The sequence below is a fragment of the Lagopus muta genome, chromosome 6, assembly GCF_023343835.1.
Source record: "Lagopus muta isolate bLagMut1 chromosome 6, bLagMut1 primary, whole genome shotgun sequence".
In the NCBI taxonomy this organism is placed as follows: domain Eukaryota; kingdom Metazoa; phylum Chordata; class Aves; order Galliformes; family Phasianidae; genus Lagopus; species Lagopus muta.
Window position 1 is genome coordinate 55,181,271 of NC_064438.1, and position 22,186 is coordinate 55,203,456.

General features: G+C 43.8%; 1 protein-coding gene across 4 annotated transcripts in view; it reads left to right on the top strand.

Moving 5' to 3' along the window:
• ARMH4 (armadillo like helical domain containing 4) overlaps window positions 1–22,186 on the top strand; it is a 52,288-nt gene that overhangs the window by 16,637 nt on the left and 13,465 nt on the right. For 3 of the 4 annotated variants that reach the window (XM_048949324.1, XM_048949325.1, XM_048949326.1), the window contains exon 5: window positions 4,682–4,933. In XM_048949324.1, the coding sequence (XP_048805281.1) occupies window positions 4,682–4,933 (252 nt within the window). Of the gene's footprint in view, window positions 1–4,681; window positions 4,934–17,455; window positions 17,699–22,186 lie in introns of those variants that run through there. The other variant, XM_048949327.1, reaches the window with a different exon arrangement.

The window sequence follows — 22,186 nt, forward strand, 5'->3', positions numbered from 1 at the left end:
CCTGCTGAAATACTTTTCTTTTTTTCCCCCTACAAGTGCATCAGCTCCCTTGTGTTGAGAGAGAAGCCAGGACTCGAAAAGCAAGTGTGAATCCCCTCAGATATGAGAGGAAGGTTAGGATCAGAATCCAAATCATCACCATCTTTATAGAGCCCTCTGCTGGGGAGTGCATTTTGCAGTCTGTTTTCTGTCAAGTGGGCTGAAAACTTTCTGCAGCTCATAAGGAAACCTCATAGTTCAGTCCTGCTGTCCTGTTTGCTCTCCTGGATGTAGTAGGGGGGGAAAAAAAGTTCCATTTCCTCTTATCTTGAAATTTAGGTGTGCAGAGTTAGGGTTGTAGTAAAGCCTTGCTTTGTGTGATAAGAACCCATCCAACTGGTGTACTCTTCTCAGTGCTCTGTTTTCTCACCTGTGCAGCAGGCCAGGCATTGAATGCCTCCATTCACAACAGGTGTTTGTGCATCTCAGAGCCTGGTCAGCTTCTACTCCCTTTTTAGGTGTCCCTGTGCAACCCAGAAAGCTGGGCAGGGTCAGAGCCTTTCTACTCTCCTGCCAGTCATCTCCTTCCAAGCTGGGCTTTGTCACAAGTGATAGCTCTTGGCAGCTCTTTAGAAACATCAGATGGTGGCATTATCACTGATCACATGAAAGCAATTGATTAATAAGTGTTCTCCTAGAAAGGTCTTTCTGTCTTGACAGCTATCTGTGATTACAAAAGCAGTGCAGAAAATGGGATGTGTTCCCACGCTACAGGTTTACTGAAAGAAGTCATTTAGTGGAGACTTCTAAATGCATCTTCCTTTTCTGTAGTCATGCACCCCTCATTCCCAGTCTTGTCCTTAATTACTCACTTCTGTTTTCTATGCTGTGTGCACACATGTGCCATGGTGGTCAAGAAATGTGTGGGTGTTGTACTGAGGGGCTGGTTTAGTGGGGAATGTTGGTGATAAGTGAATGGTTGGACTGGAGGATCCTAGAGGTCAGTGTTGGTTTCCCTTGAGTTTCCTGGTGTGTTTTGGCAAGCCAAGACTTCTTGAAAAGTAGAATTGTGCTGGATAACATCCCCTTGTGAAAGTCAAGCTGTCCCCTTCTCGTGAGCCGTGCTGCTCATAGAGTAGAAGGATATTTCTGCTGTGCACAAACTAGCAAATAATGAGTTGAGAAGCATCTCAATGCTCATCTAGTTTCAACCCCCCTGCTATGTGCAAGGTCACCAGCCACCAGACCAGGCTGCCCAGAGCCACATTCAGCCTGTCCTTGAATGCCTCCAGGGATGGGGCATCCACAACCTCCTTAAGCAACCTGTTCCAGTGAGCATGACAGTGATGTTTAAACACTAAGGGAAAATATGTAAAAGGCATAGATAGCAGCCTCCTGTGCTATGGGTTTCAGCAGTGGTGCGGGTGCCCCATAGTAAAACTGAACCATTGCTCTTTCTGGCAAATAATAAAGGTGGAAGCTTGCAAAAAAACTTGTCTCATGCTTCTCTTGATGCCTTCTTCTAACTTCTCGAAAACTCAATGTTTCAATGCCTGTTACAAGGTTGTCAGGTCCTTCAAAACCAGAATTGTTGACAGGTGAAGCAGGAATCTCATTTTTATGGGGATTCCTGCTGCTTAGATTGCATTGCTGTCACAGCAGGGAAGTGTTAAAATTCTCAATTTTTCTTCCTCTGTGTCAGTTGAGGCAGAACTGAGCCCGTTACAGAACACAGTGCTTATTTAGTCTCTGTCAGAGGGTCGGATTTTGCATTTATCAACATGTGGAGATGAGGTAACTCTCCCAGTGTCTGCTTATGCATCACCCATAGTGCAGGAGGAAATAGGAATGTAATGGATGGTATTTTGCTGCTGCAATCCTGGTGTCATAGTGAAAGGAGACAGGATTTAACTCTACTTAAGCCTTTTTAGGGTCACAGTGCATGTGACACGTGATGTCTAGAATTTGGTGAATGTGAAGGAAACAAGAAGACACTGAAGAAGGTCTACAGAGCAAGATGAACTTGCAGTAGGAGTACTGTGCCAGTTCTGTCTGTTCTGGTTGGCAAAGGAGTGCCAGGTGTGCAGAAGTGCTTCTACAGCTGCTCTTCACTTGAGTGCATGATTTGAATAATGTCACACAAGTACCAGGAGAGCTATTTGCATCTCCTTATTAGAGATTAGCATGTTGGCCATGGGCAATGTTCCACTGTATGATTATCATGCTTCCTGTGTAAGGAGAATCTTAGCTTAGCCTTGAGTACTTGCAAGCATGCTCCACAAAGTAACTAACTCACAAGAGGATGCTGATGTGTTTACACATCAATCTAAATGCTGTCCACATCTGCTGGGCTTTGCAGTTTTGGTCCTTTCGCTCTCCTCTTTGGAGTGGCTGTGGAGATCTCTGAGGTGCCAAGCCAGACTGGTTTAGGAGGCAATACATCTTTTTGGCAAAGAGGCTCTGATGTGACACATGAACCTGCAGCTTTTGGGGTATGGCTGTGTGACACACAGAATTATAGGATCGCTAAGGAAGGAAAAGCCCTCTGAGATCATCTAGACGAACAGTTCACCCATCCCAGTTTACCAGATCCTTGAGTGCCGTTCCACTCTTGATTACTTCTCTGGGCAGCATGTGTCAATTTGTTACTGCTGCTTCTGAGAAGAAATGTTTGGTAATATCCAACCCAAATCTCTCCTGGTGCGGCTTAAGGCCATTTCCTGTCATCCTAGCATGCATTCTTCCCTATCTGCTGGGACCAGTGGGTGCTGTAAGCAGCCTGCCTGTGCCTGCCATCCTCCTTGTGTACCCCTGAGCTCTAACACATGTGGTCTGCATTTCTTTAGAAGCACAGTTTCCTATCTGTGACCACCAAGTGGTGCTCTGCACTGTGCCTTGCATCAAGGCAAGCTGATGGCATTTTGGGGCAGGGGGTTACAAAGCTGATTTCAGTCATGTGAATGAGCCCTTTTTTCCCCTTGGTGCAGCTGTGCTGTGAGCGCTGTGCTATCCTCATCCTCATGCTGTGACTGTGGGGTGATGGATGAAGCTGGGTGATTTTCAGGCATGATAAGTAGTCTTGGCACTTTGAATTCGGGTGTTCAGCTTGGCTGCCTGTTGGAGTTTGGAAGTACAGAGATGGATATCTGCTTTCTCAAAGCCAGCTCCTGGCAGGTGTCTCCAATTAGCTTGCTAAAATCACAGGAGCCTTCTAAAAACCTTGTTCCAAGGTAGATTTTCAGATACAATCTGATTGCTGTTTTCTCTGACCTTTTTTTTTTTCACCCAGTCCATTCAGGGAAAATGTGCTCATGGTCATGTTCTCTGGAGTGCTGGCTGCTTGGCACCTTTGCTGTTTCATTTGGGAAATCTTTTGCTTACAGCTGTGTTGTGCCTCAGCAGAGGCACAAGACCTACTTTAGCTTATCTTTGCAGGCATCCTGCAGACATTCTCCAGGTGCCATGCTCAGGTGCACAGAGGCTGTGTATTCTGTATGGAAGCATATAGTTTGATAGAGAAAATTCTTATCTTGATTTAAGATTATGGGCACGTAGTAAAATAGAATGTATTTCTAAAGCATAAAGTGAATGTAGGGGTCCAACTACGTTCCTGTAAGCTCCATTCAGTGCTCTGCATGGTATAACTGTTTGCAGGATCTTCTTTTCCAGGTACTGAAAGACATGCTAGAACATGATGATGCAACTAAATTCAAAGAGCAGCTCATTTGTATGAAATGAATGGCTAAAACTGAAAGGTGGCAAGTGCAATTGTCCTGTCTTGTGAGCTGAAAAAAACATGCTGTGTTTTAAAGCAAATCTTTGATTTGGAAGAAATTATTATGGAATCATAGAGTGGCCTGGGTTGCAAAGGAGCACAATGCTCATCCAGCTCCAACCCCCTGCTGTGTGCAGGTCACCAACCAGTAGACAAGGCTGCCCAGAGCCACATCCAGCCTGGCCTTGAATGCCTGCTGGGATGGGGCATCCACAGCCTCCTTGGGCAACAGGTAACACCATGTAACAGCACAGTGAACAGCACAGCGGCTTTTCAATGTGCATTGATTTCCCTAGGCCAATTCCATCTGTAAGATGGATACCCAACACTGAATAGATTCCCCAGAGTTCCCTAAGTTAGTCTGAGGAGCCACTGCATCCCACAGCAGAAGAGAGAAGAGTGAAGCATCATGCAATTGCTAAGGTGCAGCTTGCTTTACTTACAGCAGGTATGATGTGTACATTCCACAGGTCTCCTATCAAAGCTACTCCAATGCATTGCACCGCTTTGGCTGGATCATCAAAGCACATAAATGCTGTGCTTTATCTTTTTGGCATTGAAAAGTTAACTGTTGAAAATGCAGAGCATGGCATTATTCCATAGAGGAATAATCCAAGGAAGATCTTGGGTCCTTGTAAATAAAAGCTGGGAAAAGGCACTGTGGGAAGCCCTGCTGGGTGTACGCTCTGTTCTTATAGCTGCTCTTCTCTGCTGGTAGCTGTGGTCAGGAATAGGGTGGAGGCAGAAACTTGAGACAGGACTGGGTTCTTCCACATCAACCTCTCTGGGTGTCTCTCATGTCAGAAAACAGGCAGGGCTTTGTTAAGGTGGCTTTGGAAAGTGGATTATGAACTCATTGATAGGGACGTATGAACCTTCTGTTTTGTGGGACCTTTCCTGATACTGCTTTTGTGTCTTGTTGACTAGAGGCCGAGGAAGAGGAAGAGGATGAAGAGGAGGAGGAAGAAGAAGAGGAGGAAGAGGAAGATGAAGAGGACAAAGAGATAGATTCCATGGATGAAAGCATGGAGGGTGACACAGAGCTGCCAGGCTTCACACTTCCAGGCGAGACCTCCCAGGAGCCCATAGCTGGCCTGGAGAACCCTGCAGCCCAGCTGGCTGGGGTGTCCTACCAGGTTCCTGATACCATAGAGTGGGAACAGCAGAACCAGGGTCTGGGTGAGTGAATAAACCCTTTCTTCCCTTACCCTCATGGAGGACATGTCTCCTCTTCATCATGTATGGGACAGCCCGTTGTGCTGGGAGGTCTCAGCAGGCCTCCAACACACTTGGCTAAATGTGGAGCAGCTGTGTTTCTGAGAAAACCCTGGCTCCAGAAACAACTGGTCAAATTGGAATGAGTCCCAAACAATGTGTCCTGTGGCATTAGCTTGGGAGAGAAGCTCTCTGCATACTCCAGGCCTGGTCATCATTCCTGGAGCTGTGTTGTGTGTCTCAGCTGAAATTTTAATGCTGCAATCCTGGTGTCATAGTGAAAGGAGACAGAAAGGAGACAGTACAGGGAGATTTTAATGCCTTTTGCTTGAAGTATGTTGGCAAATCCAACAATCCAATTTTGTCCAATCTTGGGACCCTGTGGTGAAAGTATTAAACAAGACAAACCCTTAAGGCCCATGTAAAGCATTAACCAGTTTATTCCCACTACGTGTGTAGAGCCTGTGCTTTATGGCTGTGTTAGTTTATTCTGCCTAGGAAGGTGAATCAGTGAGAGCTGAACCACATCCATACAGAAAACGTGCATGGCTCTTAATGATCTCGCTGTACAGAGAGGCTCACCAACTGCAGAAACCCCAAGCCCCTTTTACATGTTGAGTCATATGAACTGTTGCTTCCCATAGATGTTTAATTTTCTCAGTGTAGTCCCATTTCCTTGGGCATTGAGCTTAAGCATTGTTAGCTTCCTTTGAAATAAATCAAAGAGTGTATTTAAAGAGCCCTGTGGGAGGGCTGCTCTCCAAGGGCAGACTGAGGTTGTATCAGGCCTGATATCTGCTGTCCCACTAACTCTTTCTTGGAAAACATTGTATTGGATGATTTGCAAGTCAGATCTGTTTCACACGTCCTGTTAACTTGCCAGACTGGGCAGGAGCTGTGCAAGGGAAGTAATTCTAAGTCTTTAATGACTTTCTGGTTGGCTTTGAGAAGCTGTATTAGAGAGCTACGTGACCATGCTTGGAGGAGGAGTGTAGAAAACATGGGGTTGTGATAAGAGTTGCTTTGGTAGCTTTGTGCTGTTATTCTACACATTTCATTGGTGCAGGATCTTTGGTGCCTTTAAGGAAGGTACACGTTTTTTGTACTCAAAACACTGTAACTACTTGCCTGGGTCAGGACTGCATGTAGCAGGATGGATGGCTCTGCCTTTGGATCAATCAGTCCTGGCTGAGGGTACCAGTGCTTTGCTGTGGTCAAGAAATGCAGCGTTTGACAAACTCCAAGGTGTGTGCCCATGTAGCATGCAGGAAGAGGAGGAAGATGGCACTGATTCCTCCTCAGGGATGCAAGGGCTCCTTGCCTAGAGCAGAACCTTGTTGGAGAATGCTCCTTACAGTATTTTCTAGCCAGCTTTCTGTGAACATAAGGACTCAGCTCTATTTTTGTGTTTTATATTAATATTATTTCATCCTGCAGCCTTCATCTTCTACCACCTTTCCTCTTTTTCTTGAAAAAGCTGTCTTTCCCAAAATTTCAGATGTGGAATAAATCATGTGGCCAGAGACTTTTTTTTTTTTTCTAGCTCACTTATATTTTATTCATCCTTGTGCAAATTGGAAAAGCCTGCTGCGAAGCTTGTCAGGTTGGGTCAGCTGCCAAGTGCTGAGCCAGGCACCTGGAGGACAGAGCAGGTGTGAATTTCTGTGCTGTCTGTAAGTGCCTGGCTGGGTTGTGTGTCCAAATAGATTGGACTGCCTTCATTTTGGAGCTGTTGCAGTGAGGAGGGAGAAGCTGAGCTGATATTGTCTTTAAAAAGTAGATGGGACTTTCGTACTGTGCTATTTTGGGGAGAAGAGAGAAGGAGCAATGGGATCAGTCTTTTTTGATTTGGATTCCCCCGTCACCTGTCTTTTTCTATCAGGTAAACACTTACATAAAGAGTCATTTCTTCTTTCTCTGTTTAGATGACCTAAATGACCCTTTGATATTGTTTCCTTCCCCTTCTACAGTGTTCTTTAAGAGGAAGGGAAATGATCTGTTTCAGACAGAGGCACAAAGAAAACCAAGAACATGTATGAACTCATACCAAAAACCTGAGGTCGAGCAATTAACTGAACTGAGTGTTCAGAGTGTCCTTTTTTGGGAGTGGGGAATGGGAGATGCCCTGTACCTGGCCCTGTTCAATGCTGCTTTGTGTGGTGTGTTATCAGGGGCACTCAAAAGAGAACATGAGAGACACTCAAAAGGACAACGTGTGTAGCTTGTGTCAGCAGGAGGTGTGTTGTTCAGAATGAAAGAAATTCACCAAACTTGACAAGAGACCAAAAGAACTGCCCACATTGTTCTGCTGGGGCATCTGGACAGACCAGACTTATTGTACAGAGCTTATAAAACTTTGAATCTGCTGGACAAGTTCATGGACTCTTTGAAACCCTCTTCTTCAAAGTGCTTTCTCAACTAAATCTAGCCCTCTGAAATCCATTTCCTTTGAGTGCTTTTCTTCTAAAGCTGAAAGTAACTTGACTTTCATTTTAAGACGACTTCTTAACCACTGTACTTGCCTCATGACAGCCCTGGAGGAGGTGGATCTGCAGTTTGTCTCAATTCAGCTGGGTCAGGGCATGTTGCTCCTGCTTGTCTCAGCTCATGGTGAGTTTTGGAAATAGGAAGGGAGGTGCAGAGCTCATCCTTGGGATTCCACAAGGAGTGACTAATTTCACATTCTGTACAAATGAATTATAGTTTAGAGAGGGATGTTGTTCTGTTTAACCTGGGATATGGCACAGCAAGGAAAGACCTGAAGAAAGATGCAAGATAAGGGCACGCAAGAGGAGACAAGGCAGTGAGTTCTGCAGCTAGAACATCGTGACTTTGTATACTTCAGTTTGCAGATAATCAGCTTGACAGATTGCAGCAGATCCTGCAAAGTTACTGCAGATGCTTTATTAAAGTTTCTCTAGGAGATAACTGAAAACCTCTCTGAAGCAAATTGCAGAATACCCACAGTAGTCAATTTTGTCAGCCTTGTGTTTGATTCTGTCGTGATTCTCTTAAATGGAGATTAAATGTTATTTCTTCTTGATTCTCCTTATTTTTTTGGTTCAATAAGTACCAAACTTTTACAGATGGCATTTTTCATCTTTAAAATGTTTCACGCATATCCTTCTCCTGGGGAGATTTTCTGTCCTGTGGCCTTCAGAACTTTGAGATTTATCTCTAACATCCGTAGTACAGAAGAATGAGAAGTACTGGAGTAGGTACTCTCAGCTCAGTTATTATTGGGTTTACCTGATCTGATGGCTGACATGCTGAAAATCTCTGGAGAACTTGATCCACAGGCAGCTTGGCAAAGCAAAGAGACAGTTTAGATTTTTGTAGTGGTCAATGAAAAAGTGCCAGAGAAACAGAATCATTAAAATGTCAATTCTGGGAAGTCAGATGGTCCTACATTAACTCCAGCTGAGCAAAAGCAATTTATATGCTTCAGTAATGAGGCTGTCAGCTTTACAGTCTATCAGCTGACTCTCTAACCAGCAAGATTTAGACAAAAATAAAGCTAAATGATAAAAATAAATGATGTCATCAAAACAGAAGTTGATCCTCCAAAAAAACATTCTGATGGGCTCTGGTTCTGCAGAAAGAAGGTCTGAATTTGCTTTCGGATCTCTGATGGCTTTAATGCTCTGTCTTCAGATGTAAAGGGCTTCTTGGCAGAACTTTGGGACCTCTCTGCATTGCAGGAGATGAATTCAACCTTCCTCTGCTTGTTTGAGTTGTCCCTGAGTGCTGCTTAGTAGGTGAACACTAACTTTGTGTTTAGAGAATATCAGAGGGGCAGGAAACTTAAGCTTTCTGAGAATGAATAAAAATGCATCATTCTTCCCTTCTCCCTCTTTTGGGATTAAATGTTCATGCATTACAGCAAGAACTGCCATTGATTTAGGTGAACTCAAACCTCATGAATGCTTCTTGGGTCCTCTTTTAGTTTTTCCTCATGAATGTTAAAATAAATTACTTTTGTTGTACACTTCCATGGATATCAAAACCTTTTACCTCTGTGTTGGTGATGGCTGCTGTGACCATTCTCTTTTCCCACTTCCTGAGAGTGTTTGTGCTCTCTCTGTGTGTGGCAGCATCACCCCATCATTATTGTACAGACTACAGGATAAGACACAGTAACTTATCTTGAACTAGTGTAGAACAAGGAAATGCTCCCAAGCTGTTTGTTAATGCCACAGTGTTTGCTAATCTTCCATGTCCCAGTGTGTGTAACTGGGAGATCCTGCTGTCTGTGGTAGGATAGCAGTAGCAGGACCGGGACATTTACTCAGCCTTTAATTTTGCTGCTCTGAGGTTTGCAGTAATTTGTTTTGTGCATTCAAAATGCATGCAGTTGTTTGGAGCAGCTGTGGCTTTTGTTTCTTGAGGCTTTACAGGGTTGTGACTTCTTGAATGCATGGTTGAAATTGTTGATGTGGGGGTTGGTATGGTGGACTTTGGTTCTTTAAAATGTCAGTGGAGCCTGTTGGTTGCTTATCCTAGGCCACCACAAATATGAGGTAACATCTAGCTGCAGATGACCCCATTCCTTCCAGGGGAACTTGAACAGACGGCCTTTGAAGATCCCTTCCAACTCTAACAGTTCTGTAATTCTATTTGAACTAGAAATCTTAACAGAGAAGGCGCCATTGTTATGCTCAAAATCATGTTTTATAGGAAAAAAAAAGGCACATCCAAATATACCCAAACCCAAGAATTTATTGCTAATGCAATTGTATTATTCACAGTCTAATCGTTATTAGTCTAGACATAGTTATTTTTACAGAAAAAGAAATAATTATGCAGTTAGAGTTGTAACACCCACAGTTCTTGGTTTCTGTGCCTATTCCTGACTTTATGTATCTCAGTTTGCTGTATATGGTGGCTTTCATATATGTTAAATACTATATTTGTTTTACCCTAAATCAGTTTTGTCCCAGTCTACATCTGTCATCTAACTGACATCTGGTACACTGCTTATAGCCACAGTGGCCTCAGGGCCAGCACTGTGTCCTGTTTCTTATCATCCCATGTCTGGTTCCACAGCATTTCTTATTGGTTTCCATCCCCATATTGTACGTATATTGTACACAGTGGAGTTTGGACCATGTCTGTGGATGGCAAGTGAAAGTCGTAGAGATTATGAAGTGTGTCAATGTAATTCTCAATATGCAGTTTCTAAAATTTGTACCTAGTCTTTGCTGTGGCTGAAGTACAGGACCTGGCACTTGATCTTGTTGAATGTCATCCCATAGGCCTCAGCCCAGCTGTCCAATGTGTCCAGATCACTCTGTAGGGCCTTCCTATCACCCAGGCAGATTGATGCCTCCTGCCAACTTGGTGTCTCCTGCAGACTTACTGAGGGTATACTCAATGCTATCATCAACAAAGCCACTGAACAGGACAGGTCCCAGTACCAGCTGGGATTCTTTTTTTCACTTGGAGCCTCAGGAAAAATTCTCAGTTCATCCATGCTGGTTTTCTTCCCTTCTGGCTGATCTGGCTGCCCAGGGGGTAACCTTCTCCTGTGCTTTAAGACTTCCCTCCTTCATATGTTCCTCACCAGCTCCCTTCCCTCTCCAAAGCAGTAACAAAGCTCCTACCATCAGGCTGGTGGCTAAATTTTGTTTCTGTGCCTTGTGAGGAATGTGCGCTTTGGAATCGCCTCTTTTTAACCATTCTAAGTTTGCTTGTGATCACGCTTTAATCCTGGAGCAGAACGGTATTCAATCAGGTTTGCTTTGCTAAAAGAAATTATGCATCCAAATGTCTTTTTTTACAACAACATTAATCCTCTTCCCCGCCTTGTTTTGACATATGCTATTTCAACAGCTATTACATGCTATTATAGTGCCAGAGCAGCTCCCTAAAGAGAATCATTCACATCACGGTTGGCCTTTTCCTTTTGTCGCATTTTGTCCCAAGCTGCTTTGGGGAATATCTGCTATGCTTTTACATACAGCACAGGAATGCCAGCACAGCCCACGCATGTTAAGTGTGAGAAGTTGGCAGTGCCACATTCAGATGTTGTCCTCACAGCAGAAATAAAGACTCAGAGAAGGGAATAGCGAGGAGCGAAAGAGAAAATAGGAGGCTTAGTTGGTCCTAAGCAGCTCTGAAAGCAAAAGGCTGTCAGAAATGGGTGCAATGAAGCTGTGGTTTGTGTTGGAAAAGTGCGTGCCTGCAGTTTGTCAGAAGGAAGGGGAAGAAAGCAGAGGCCTTTCTACACAAAAACCTCAAGCAGGAAACTCCAGTTGATACTTTTACTAGAATGCATTGAGAAGTGGCTGCACTGTCACAACCTCAGATGCATTACTTTGAAGCAGCAGCCCTGCCTTGAGCTTTGTGTCTCTGGTTAAACCTATCTCAGAGTAAGATTAGCTGAGCCCATTTGTTGTCAGCCTCAGGTGCTGCCTCCTGGAGCTGGGGGCTGGCATAGAGGGATTTGCTCATTTGTGCAGGGCCAGGTTTGGCTATGCACTCCTCCTCTCTGCCCACAGAAGAATCCTACCAGCAGCTGAGCATTTTTTACCTCCAATTCTGTCTTTTGCCATCCACTAATTGCAATCTTGGGATGGACCTATCTTGAATTATAGAATCAGTAAGGTTGGAAAAGTCCTTAAAGACCTCCTAACCCCAGCCCACCCCCATCATGCCCACAGACCACATTGCTCAGTCACATCTCCATGGTTCTGGAACACCTCTAGGGATGGTGACCCCACCACCTCCCTGGCAGCCTGTGCCAATGCATTACCACTCTCTCTGAGAATAAATGTTTCCTAATATCCAACCTGACCCTCTGCTGCTGTGACTTGAGGCTATTATCTCTCATCAAGCATGGCTCAGTATTTGTACTCATGCAATTTTATTTTATTTTATTTTATTTTATTTTATTTTATTTTATTTTATATTTTGCCTTAATTATGGGCTGGGGTCCAATATGAGCACAGCAGAGGGTGTGCACTAAGCACTGTCAGCATCTCACCAGAGTCTGTCAGCTCCTCTGGGACAGTGTGTACACCCCACTATCTGTCAGCCCTGCTGTAACAGGAAGCCTGGTGTACTGGCTATCTTTTTAATCTGCAGTAATCCAGTTCCTTCTCGAGTCTACAGTTTCAGTGTGCTGCAGCGTGTATCACATTTTAGAGTGCTTTGCCTCACCCTTTCCCCTTCACTTTATATACGTCAGAAATCTTGGCTCTGTTTAGACAGAGGACAAGGTTTTCAGCCCTCTCTCCCATTGGGTTTCGGTAATCACTTAGCTTGATTGAAGAATGCAGGCAGGGCAGCAGCTCTCCCTGGGTTAGAGTTATTAATTTTTCCTTTATGTGCTCACCTGGGTGGCCTTTGCCTTGTACGAAGAGCCTTGTCCTTATGTTGCAGAAATCACATTTATTTTCTAATAGTGATATAAACTATGGTGCAAAAGATCTGTCTGTTTCTGTGGCATTTCAGCCCTTGGAAAAAAAAAAAAAAAAAAAAGGGAATGTGAAAGTTCATTGGCCCTGAATTGCTTCTCTTGTTCTGGGGATTTGCATCAGAGGCTGATCTTTTGGGTTGAAGTATTGGGTCCCACTACAGAGAGAGAGAGAAAACTGTAGGAAAAAGAGCTCCTTGCAGTCATGACCAGGGAGAGCGATGGTAATTTGTGGAGAAGATGGTTTTAAAATATTCCTCTCTAATGAGAATGTAGATAAGTTCTCTCTCTGCTTAGGCAGTGCAAGCCAAGATGACTGATGCTAACCCTTACTCCCTGCTGATGTTGGTTCGAATGAAGATGACTTGAGGATCAAATGAGATCTAAGTTCCTTCCTGAAAGGATGCTCTCTCCTGATAAACAAATAAATCCTGCCATGCCTGAGAGTGAGTTAGGGACCAGTATTGGAAATAAGTAAATTGCTTGGATTTTGACTGACAATAAGATAATTATCTCAAACTGCAAGCAATTGGTGTTTTGCAAAAATGTTGGGTATCAGCATTAATCTCTGAGAAGGGTCGATACAGTGAGAATTATTAGAGGCTTTTGCTTTCTTTTTTTTTTGTGTGTTTGAATAGCTCCTAATCACAACCTCATCCTAGCCTGGGATTTAATAAAAGGTTTCAGCAAGGCTGTTCCCAATAACCTATCATTTCTTTTAATGTATTTTACTTGAGGCTTTATTGATGTGAAGCGAGGCCAGGAGCTCTCCCAAGTTTCTCCATTATTGTTCCTTTCCTAAGCTGCTTCTCCACATCTCCCTTTCTTCAGTATGACTGCTCAGGTGTTTGCACAGACCGATTTTGCAGTGCTGCATACCTGGGTCTCTCTCCTTGGCTCAAGGACAAGTCTAACACCCATGGAGGATCTCACGGGGTCTAGATCACCTCCGTCTCCCCACACCACCCATTTGACCTGACAGGTGAAATCCTATGAGAAAAATACCTTTCTCTTGGATGTTAGTATTTCTTATTTGTGTAAAAAGTGTTTTAAAGAAGTCCTTTTCTGTTTTTTGGTTGCAGGGAGTGTTGTGTAGAGGGTTGAGTGGAGCGTTAGACCCCAGTGCTTGCTGGGGACTCTCCCCCAGCTGTCCGTGTCTCTATTCCTGAAACGTCTCCCTGGGAACGTGGACCTGTATGACCACTGCAACAGCATCTCTCAAACCAGAGCTGGCATCCCCAGGTCTGAATCATCTGCTGCAGGGATAGAGCTCTTCAGCAGTGCTGATTGACAGCAGCAATGATTAGTTATTAAGTGCTGAGTAGTCACTGATGTGTGGGCTCTGATGATGAATATGAGGGTTTAAAAAAACTGGAACTCATAATTCTTCATGTATTCTGAATCTGCTTCAAGGCGTCCATTATAGTATCTGCTCTTGCATCCCATCTTGAGGATACCAACAACTGCACAGAGGAGAACCGTATTGAAGATGTTACGGTAGAAACATGGGCCTGGTGGGCTGGGGGGATCAGAGGAAAAGAGAGCAAAATGACAGCTGTCATTTTGAGCCTAAATACTTTGTGCCACTCTGCATCTAGAAGAGGATGCAGTAGAGCTGGAAAACGTCCAGGGAAGAGGAAGACTAACCAAAGGATAACTGATAGAAGTAAGCAAAAGAATAAATCAGATCCTTTGCAGGGAGGGGAACATTGCTGTATGACTGTCCCATCCCTAAGCTTTCCCAAAGATGCTGTTAGATGCTGAGTTACTAATCAAGCCAGACCTTCAGTCTGACCTAGACTGGCTGTAAGCAGAGTCTGGTCTCCTCTGCTTCATTGCTGCCAGTTTCACTGCTTTGTTATGTGACCTTGCTCAAATCCCTTCCTTCTGTTCCTGAGTCTTGTTATCCATCGGTGGGCTGATATCACAGCTTCTGTGGTGATGTATTGGTTGAGGTTCTTTTGGGCAAATACAGTCTCCCTTTACATGTTTGTAGAGCACTTATTACAGGAGTGTGTCATCTCAAGTGGGCTTTCATGTATTGCAGTGATAAGAGTAATTGATAATATATTCCTCCTCTTTCTCCCTGTTTTATTTTTGCTGACAAAAAAATATTGATTGTGACTGACCACAGATAGCTTCCAAGTGCACACTGTCTTTCAGGTACACAAAGCTCCACATAAAGCACTTATACTGAAATTAGAGGTCTGAGCTTGATAATTTAGCTCAGGGTCCAAAGATGTGTAGCTGAGAACAGATACCAGTGAGTTCATGTTGTCCTCTTCTATTACTGATGCTTCATTTTGTATGCTGTACAGTTCTTGTCGCTGCTGGGCTGAGCTCATATCCCTTGCAGCAGAGGCAGCATCATATCTTGAGTCCTCAGTGCAGAAGAGCTGGTTCTAGTAGCACAGAAAGCAGTGGTGTTTTCTGACTTGCTCCGCTCTGTTTTGCAGTGTCTTCTCACTGTTTGCAAATACTGGGATGGAAAACTTTCTGTATGCATAAAATGCACATAGGTTCCCACACCTGTCTCAGTAAAGACTCCAAAAGCTCATCTTGGCTTCATGGATCTGCTTTGTTATCTTATGGAAAATAATTTCAAAAAGGAATCCTTAGCTCAGGGGAGTTCAAATAAATGTGGACAAATGGCATTTCTCAGTCAGTGGACAGATCTATAAATTGGGATGTTGTGATGAACAGGTTTAAATCAACAGGTCACCTGGTCCATTCATCGAACCTCTAACCAGGTTTGAGCAGCAATTGCCTGAATCTGTCGACCAGCTCACAACATTACAAGACAAGCCAATAAGTCTTCCATGTTTAGGACTGCATTTTGGAAGTGCTCCGTGACTTTACTGTTCCTGTACCTACAAAAAATTGCAGGTTTTAGGTGATCCAAAGAGGTTTTGCTTATGCTGTGGGAAAAAACAAAAACCTTTCCCCAGAAAATTTCCAGTGCAGAACCTTTGCTGTTGTAAGTAAAGATAAATAGAACTATTTGAAGCCCAGAGCTCCTTGGCCAAGAAGCTGTGATGCTTCCAAAACAGCCAAGAGAAAACTTTGGTTCCCAACCTTTTTTGGCTTTGTGTATTTCTCAAACGCGGTGTTGGATAACAGTTTCTTTCTCAGGGAAGGCTATTAGTGTTGGCTTTGAGATTAGAGCTTGCTCACTGACTGCCTTGCAGGATTTAGCAAAACCTGTTGGAAGATAAGCAACGAGCCCCCTGCTAGAAGTCTGATGAAATGCCTGCATCTTTCTCCAGGCTGATTACTTTTAGCCACATGTAATGTGGAGATTTATCTGCGTGCCAAGAGACATAAAATGCTGGCAAAGATCTTCAAATATTTTGTTGTGCCTTTTTCTGCTGCTGCATCTTATCTTTTTGACCTTTGTTGCATCCACATCCCTCATGGGTGATGCTGCATCCTGCAGCCCTCACAAAGATCTCCCTACAAGTGAGTCTCTGTATGATGGGGCATGTGGACCTGACACATCCTACCACCAGACAGGGACCTGAGGATGTCAGTAGGAGTGAGAGCCCCACAGCTGATAATGGGTCCTGGGAGATTACTCAGATCCCCAGCCCTCTTCACATCTGAACTAATGGTTGTGAAGCAGCTGCCCAGTGCATGGGGCCATGGAGATGGAGAGAATTTGGAGCTTTGGTCTGTTGGCATATGTGTGTCAATGTGAGCTGGGATGTGGTCATCAAAAACAAATAGAATCATAGAATCACCAAGGTTGGAAAAGATTTCCAGGATCATCTAGTCCAATCATCCACCTACCACCAATATTTTCCCACTAAACCATGTCCCTTAGTACCATATCACCACGGTTCTTGAACACCTCCAGGGATGGTGACTCCAACACCTCCCTGGGCAGCCCATTTCAGCATCTGACCGCTCTTTTACAGAAGACTTTTTTCCTAATATCCAACCTGACCCTCCCCTGGCACAATTTGAGGCCATCACCTCTTGTCCTGTCACTAGTTAGACAGGAGAAGAAGCTAACTCCCACTTCAGCACAACCTTTCAGGTCATTGTAGAGAGCGATAAGGTTTCCCCTGATCCTCCTCTTCTCTAAATTAAACAATCCCAGTTCCTTCAGCTGCTCCTCATAAGATTTGTACTCCAGACTTCATTGCCCTTCTCTGGACACACTCCAGGGCCTCGATGTCTTTCTTGTAGTGAAGGACCCTAAACTGAATGCAAGTACTCCAAGTGCAGCCTCACTGGAGCTGAGTGCAGGGAGATGATCACTTTCCTGCTTCTGCTGGCTGTGCTATTTCTTACACAAGCCAGGATGCCATTGGCCTTCTTGGCCACCTGGGCATGTTGCTGGCTCATGTTCAGCCAGCTGTTGATCAGCACCCCCAGACCCTTTTCCTTTGTGCAGCCTTCCAAACACTCTGCCCCAAGCCTTTAGTGTTGCCTGTGGTTGTTGTGGCCAAAGTGCAGGACCTGGCACTTGGTCCTGTTGAACTCCATTCCACTGGCCTCAGCCCAGCAATAGAGCCTGCACAGTTCCTCGTAGAACTTTCCTATCCTTAGGCAGATTGGTACTTCTTCCCAACTTGGTGTCATCTGCGATAGAGTGGATATATATATATATATATTTTACAATAGTGGTAGTGCAGCACTGGCACAGGTTGCCCAATCCCTGGGGACATGCAAGGTCAGGTTGAATGGGGTTTGAGCATGTGATTGAGCTGTAGGGTGTCCCTCTTTATTGCAGGAGAATTGGACCAGATGGCCCTTAAAGGTCCCTTCCAACTCAAACAATTTTGGTCTAGTATTAAATGGGGAGGTTGGTGGTCCTGCATGTGGCAGGGGGTTTGGAGATTCATGATCCGGCCATTCTGTGTGATTCTGTGTAATTTTATCCTTTGATGAAATGAGGTGTTGTTGGAATGCCTGTATATGTGAATTAAGTTCTTCAGTGTATTTGCTGTCCTTTAAAACCAGTGTACAATCAATCCTGATCAAAAATAATTTTAGAAATTGTCCTCTGCTTGTCTGCTCCTTGGGACATGTCAGTTAACTTCTCTGTATGTCTGTTTCTGCAGAGTATGCATTCCTGGAAGACCTGGTCCAACACTTGTCAAGTGAACAGAAAACTTTCAGTTCTGTTTCATGAGCTTTGGAAGCTGTATGGTAGCCACCAGCCTTTAGATAATAAACATTTGCTGCTACTTTGGAGGCAGATTTGGCTCTGAAGCTTTATCCTTGTAAATCAGATTGTTTCTTTGTTATTTGGACAGATGATGGCAGCAAAATCAGGAGCTAATTCAGAGAGGTTCATATTCCAAAATGTCTCCTTACAGCCGCATCTTACCACTATCCTAATCAGACAGTGGTCTTTGACCAGTTCCAATCAGAGTAATGCACTTTCAGTGTAAGAAAATTGTTTGAGATGATCTAAATCTGCTTGAAGAAGCAACAGACCCATTCATTTCAGAGCAGAGAGGCAAAGCACACAGAACATCCTCTGACAGCTCACTGATTTTGTATTGAGGCATTCTGAAGGCTGAGAACACTGTTAGTGAAAACAGCACAAGGACATCCTAGCCTGTTTAATACATCTCTGTTCTTGTGGGGAGATTTTTCTTCAGGCATGAGTAGGATCAAGGAGCTGGTGTGCAGGTAGCTAGCTGGTCTAGTGAAACAAATGGAAAATGCTGTTAAGAGTCAGTCTGAGGATAAATGAACCCTTTCACTTGTAGGACCAAGTGGAGCAGGCTGGGAGGTGATGATTTTACAGTGCCTGTTGTGTGGGAGCAAAAGTCAAGATTTTGGGATGTTCATTTGTCTTCAGAGCCTCTGTAACTACTGATGGGTACTGATGAGATTTTGTTTCTCTGCAGCCCTTGAAGCCATTGCAATTAACCTTAATTTGGAGGGGCCAAGGTTAAAGTACAGTGCCAGAAAGATGTGGAGGTAGGGCTTTCCACCATCAACCTAATGGAGCCAGGCCTGCTTGTTCAGGTGTTGAATTTGGCCTCATAGTATTTCAAAACGCCAAACAAAAACAGCCCTGCCAAAGTGCATCCCTTGAAATTGGTAGTCCAGTCATAAAACAAAATTGCTTCAGTGCCTTTCAGAGAGTTTTCATTGTGAAGATGTTTTGAGATATTTCCCCCTCTTCAGGCTTGTCCAGCTTTGTCTACCAAATAAAGATGTGGCTCCTTCATTTGGATAACCCATCATCAGATTGTCATTCTCTGCCTCCTAGGAGAGCTTTTTCCTGTCAGCCTGGCTTCATCCCCAGCCAGCACAGTGAAACCATTTTGGTTTGATTGTCATCATGCATCTAAGTCATTATTTCTGAGAAGTATCCATTGACTTTAAGCACTCACTGTCTCTCGAGGCCCAACTTTCAGTAGAAGCCTTGCTGCTAGCTAAAGGGGAAGCATCATCTGGATAATTGTGTTATGACATTAAAATAGAGTTTTGGGTGAGGCTGATAGAACTCAGCACTGCTCTGAGCCTCCTGGTGTTGAAATGGAAATTCTGCTTCTCAGGTGGAAAGCCTGTGTCTGCATTGAAGAGATTTGTCCCTGCTTTGGGACTGGCTTTCCACTGCCTCTGCCTCATCCTGCCTCCTTTTGTCTGTAATTATCCAAATCTGCATACATCACATCTGGCTTCCCAGTCAATAGATGAAGATAATGTTGCTTGTTTATATTATATAAGAGAGCTGTTGTGAATGCAGTTAATAAAGCTGCAAAGTACTGGAAGAGCTGAATATCATTACGTAATGAGACTTCATTTGCAATAAACAGTATGAAAAATGACTTCTTGCAAAGAGCAACAAATTGTTGTGGGTTTTTAGCCTAATTGTAGATACTTGATTCTAATTTGTTATTTGACATTTCTGTGTTAATGAAGAGTTTTAGATATAGTTACTGCATTTCTGGCAAACACATTATCATTTTCCAATGCATGCAAAGCCTTGGCTTCTTTAGAAATAGAAGAGCTGAGTAATTATCCTCATTGTGCTGCTCTGGAGAAGGCTCTGCAGCACTAGTGGCCAGCTCCCTCTGCAGTGCAGGATGCTTCACAAAGAGTCTGCTCTCATTTGCTCTGTTCTGCACTTGGGGATCTGAGCTACAGACACATGAAATAACTTGCCCTGGAGCCCAGCCTGAACTGCTGCTGGGCTTCATCACCTACAAAGCAGAACGAGGCTTTGAGCCTTGGAGCCAGCTTTTCAGTTGGCACTAGGCTTCCAAGCTTTGTGCTGCTGAGTGATAAAGCAGATGTTATCATCGTCAAGGATGGGACTTGGATCCCCATATTTCATTGTGGTCAGTGCTGTATTAACACTTCATAATGTATCAAATCCTGTTGTTTGACTTCTAGTTTGTAGAATCCTAGAATGCTAGCCTAGAATCACAGTCACAGAACGTTTTCTGTTGAAAGGGACCTTAATTTCCCCCAGCCCCAACCCCCTGCCGAGGGCTGGGTGCCCCCAACCAGCTCAGGCTACCCATGTCCCCATCCATGGCCTTGGGCATCTCCAGGGGTGGGGCATCCACAACTTCTCTGGACAGCCAGTTTAGCCAATTCACTATGGAAATCTCTGTGGAGTGTAAGATCAATGTACTTTTGAGATCCTTCAATTTGCATGTTCTCTCTCCACTGCTTTGCACTTATTCTCTTTGCAGCCTTCTTAGAGGCCATCCCCATAGGTCTGATGTGAACATCAATAGTGACTGGGAGAGTTTGTCTCCCTACTGAAACTACTGAATTTTTCTTCTCTTCTTCCTCAGCTGGATAAAGCTTCACTTAACAGAACTTCAGCCTTCACAGTTGTGAGTTTTACCATAAGTGGAAGTGGGTATTAAGCAGCTGGAGCTTAATATATAGTCCAAGTCTTCAGCCAGGTTCATATCCACCTTTGTGGACAGTTGGTAAGGCATTATGCAAGTTAAATAAAGCCGTGTCTTTTCATGAACTCCTCATTAGCACCAAATATGAAGTTTGGGTAGGCTCACAGTAACGAGTAGCAGTTGTGTTATCACCTCCTCCCTGGAGCTGGGCTTCTTTTAGTGGCATGCACAGTTCTTCTTATGTTATTGAAGGTATCAGTGGATCCTACAGGCATATGATGTGGCAGAGTATCTGGACACGTTTTCTGGTAGAAGTGCTGTTAATTCTGCTGAAGCTACTGAAGTTTCACCACTGAGGAGAAGGCTGAGTTTGGTTTGTTATTCTACTCCTGCAGCAGAATTGAACAGAAACAGAGAAGCAAAACATAATCTATCATATATACCCGTAGTATTCCCATGGTAAGGATACTAAAAGAAGTAACAAGGATTAATTTATTTTCCTGTGGTTGTACAAGAAGTCAATTGCAAGGCTATCGAACCGGTGTCAGGAGCCATAAGCCCCCATTTGGTATTTCAACACAAAAGCATTGCATCGTACTGAGAATCAATGTTCAGTTCTTGATGCAAAAGGAATGTGGGATCAGCCTTCTTTTTTGTTACCAGATGGGGGCAAATGCATTTTCCTTTGGAGACTAAGTGTGCACTGCTCAGACTGCTGTTGTTCCTTAGCATTTGCATGAAAATGAGTCTTTGAGATAATCAGATTTTATTTCTGGTGTCTAATCGATGCTCAGGGCTTTGTGGTTTAATTACTAGAATAATTGTTTGCTGAAAACAGAGTTCAATATCTACTTTTTTCCTCTGAAAGCCAACTCCATCATTTTTATTTCCAGCCATTTAGCACTTTATTGATCTTTGTGTCATTTCTTGACGAATGCTGCATCTTTCCAGCCAAAATAAAGGCCAAATCTTGAAATAAGAAAAATAAATTATTTGTCTTAAATACAAAAATGGAAAATGCCCCATTTCAGTATTGCTTGCTGCAGGCAGATCATTCATATGGTGTCCCCAGGAAAAATGATTCTGAAAAGTACATTCGCTCTATATAGATGGGAAAAACAACCAAGCCAAGAACATTTTCAGAACCTGATGGCTATTAGACTTTAACTGAGATACAGAGAGAAATTTTGCAGTTTAACTGCTGCTCTTTTAAGATAGATAAGAAGGTGTTAACGGGACATGGAAGTCTAGTGGCTTGCACTTAGAGAAAGGTGAAGTGAAGGGTGGATTGAGAAGCAGCATAGAGAAATCATAGAATCGTTTGAGTTGGAAGGAACCTTTAAAGGTCATTTCCTCTCCTACAAACTGAGATACCCACAGCTCAGAGCCTCATCCAACCTGACCATGGGTATCTCCAAGGACAGGCACCCACCACTTCTCTGGGCAACCTGTGCCAGTGCTTCACCACCCTTAGTGTAAAAAACCTTATATCCAGTCTCAGTCTCTCCTCTTTCAGTTTGAAACCACTGCCTCTCCTTGCTGTATACAGCAGGAACATGTGGCCTCAGCTGGAGGTTTTGATGGTATTGAGCCACAAATCAGCGCCTGTTGTTCTGCTGTTGTCTTACAGCTGCAATGGGATGCTGGTAGAGGAAAGATATGCAACTCTCTCTCTGGCTTTTTTTGTTCCTCCTCTCACAGCATCCAGTTTTAATTTGGTAAAAGGTAGCAGTCTTTCCAAGATTACTGAGAATGATGCTGGGTTGTGGAGAGGAAAATAGGCTTGTTGAAAAATGGGCATTAAAAAGTAGCTTGAGATGAATTTCCATTTTGTTTTGTACTAACTTATGGGGTTAAATCTGACAGTTGTAACCAGACTAAACCACCTGGGGGTGTTCAAGAACTGTGGAGATGTGGCACTGAGGGACACGGTCAGTGGGCACAGTGGGGGTGGGTTGTTGGTTG